The 1,941-nt window shown below is 56.2% G+C and overlaps 1 protein-coding gene across 1 annotated transcript in view; it reads right to left on the bottom strand.

The window, feature by feature from the left end:
• The window catches only part of ARHGEF16 (Rho guanine nucleotide exchange factor (GEF) 16), a 10,417-nt gene that overhangs the window by 979 nt on the left and 7,497 nt on the right, over positions 1-1,941 (bottom strand). The window contains exons 10-12 of the mRNA XM_009320545.1: positions 1,316-1,470; positions 719-928; positions 240-313 (exon numbers count right to left, since the gene is read on the bottom strand). Of these exons, the coding sequence (XP_009318820.1) occupies positions 240-313; positions 719-928; positions 1,316-1,470 (439 nt within the window). The remainder of the gene's footprint in view (positions 1-239; positions 314-718; positions 929-1,315; positions 1,471-1,941) is intronic.

The following is a 1,941-nucleotide window of genomic DNA, read 5'->3' as shown; positions in this document are numbered from 1 at the left end:
TGGAATTTCACTCTGCCTCCTAAGAAATGTATTTAAGGTTTATGGTGACTGACGACTTAATGGGAGGCAACTCCTAATGAGCAAGGTGTGGTACCCTGAGTTCTCCTCTCCATTGACCCAGCTGCTTCTCCAGCAGGAGCAGATAAGAACAGGGTAAAAACCCGTGCCTGCAAGTGCTCAGGCTCTAGCACAACTGCTAATCCCTGCACAGCCAGGCCTGGCCTCCAGCATGCCGGTACCTCCTTTAGGAGTGGTGTCAGGCTTTTCCTTTTCTCTGTGCATCAGCGCAGCAATCCACCGGGCCCGGTCACTCCTGGCAGAGGGAAAGCCCGTGTTACAAAGAAAGCCTTAGGACAGCATCTGTGTTGCCGGCAGTAGCTGGGTAATTTCCAGCAGGAAAGATGAAGGCTTTCAAGGGAAGTCAGACTGAACAAACATCCCATTCAGAGCATTCAACGTAAAGATACTTCACAAGTGGTACACATCGCCCAGCTGCTTTGCTTAATTTGCACGGGGGAAACATTATGTGGGAATTATAAGGGACATCTAAGAGAGAGAATGAAACAGCAAGGGGAGAAGCCCACACAGGTCCCCCTTTCTGGGAGGAGGCATGGGGAGGGAAAAGGCACTTCACAGAAGCCTAAGGGGGATTTACAGGGCACCAGTTTACCCCACAAGCAAGAACATGCACCCTGTGAAATCCCACCGGGCCACTCACAGCGTCTCCGCCGACAGCACAATCTCCTCCCGCCTGCCCTCGCTGTCCTTCTCCATCACTACCCGGAGCAGGTGCCCGCTGGCCGGGCCGCGGGCCGTGCCGCCACTCCCAGTCTTGCCGGGAGGAGGGGAAGGAGGGTCCGTGTTCTCAATCTTCTCCACCGTGATCTGGTCCAGCGTGGCGTAGTTCATGACGGTGTAGCTCTCCTCGCTACGGCAAAGACGGTGTCGGCACCTCAGCCGCGTGCAGCCGCAGAGCGGATGCTGCCGGCGGGGACCGAGCTGCCTCCCAGCGCCAGCTTAGAGCCCCAGCGGGTGAAGTTCAGTGGGCATCACTGAGATGACTGTCACGGCGAGGACGTGAGCTGATGCCCAGGGGTGGGACACAGCTCCGCGGACTTGCCGGCCACCCACAAACAGAAGCAAGGCCAAGGGCTGTGGAGCTGGGCGCTTCCCTTCTGACTAACAAGGGACACTTCAATAAAGGTCAAAACAGGGAAATCTCGAGAATTTCTTAGGCTACGTGCTGCTTGGGAAATTGAGATATTAATCCCCCTAGTTGTTACGCAGGGAAAGGAAGGGGTCCCCCCAGCCTTACCTCTTCTTCTTGGTTATGATCAGGACGTCGTTGAACAAGAAGAGGTAGCAGAGCCTGCCGGCACCTCGGCGGAAGATGCCCACCTCTTCTGACAGCAGCAGGTACAGCTCCCCCCGCTTCAGCAGCCAGCGGGAAGCAGAAATCAGCGGGAAAGGCTGAAATGGATCCAGGGAAAGTCTGACTTACCACCTGTCTCACAAGAGGCAGGCAAAATCACGTCCAGAACCTGTATTTGAACTCGCAGTGGACCCTGGGGTCAGTGGGGATGGACACATGAAACGCTTTTAAACATCTTTTCCAGGAGGCTCTCTAGGAGGCAGGCAGGGAAGCGGAGCAGCCATACACCCCGCTCCAGCACGCCCAGGGACGCAGCCCCCCGAACCGCAGCAGTGGGGCACAATGTCAAGACTTTACTACACCCCTTTAGAAAGCTGCCCACATCTGACAGCTCTCACAGGCAGACGAAGCCCTGTGTCTGTCTGGAACAACACAGCAAGGGCAGACATCGCTGCCAGCTGAGCCACCCAGGTAAAACTTCCTCTTGTCAGGAGCAAGTCCAGCGTTCACCAGGCAAAAGCACGGAGCGAGGCAGAGGAGAAAGTGGGGGGGTCGTGAGCGTGGATTAT

The sequence above is a fragment of the Pygoscelis adeliae genome, unplaced genomic scaffold, assembly GCF_000699105.1.
Source record: "Pygoscelis adeliae isolate BGI_AS28 unplaced genomic scaffold, ASM69910v1 Scaffold213, whole genome shotgun sequence".
NCBI classification, from domain to species: Eukaryota; Metazoa; Chordata; class Aves; order Sphenisciformes; family Spheniscidae; genus Pygoscelis; species Pygoscelis adeliae.
The sequence above is the reverse complement of the archived record's forward strand: the minus strand, read 5'-3'. Positions and strand labels throughout refer to the sequence as shown.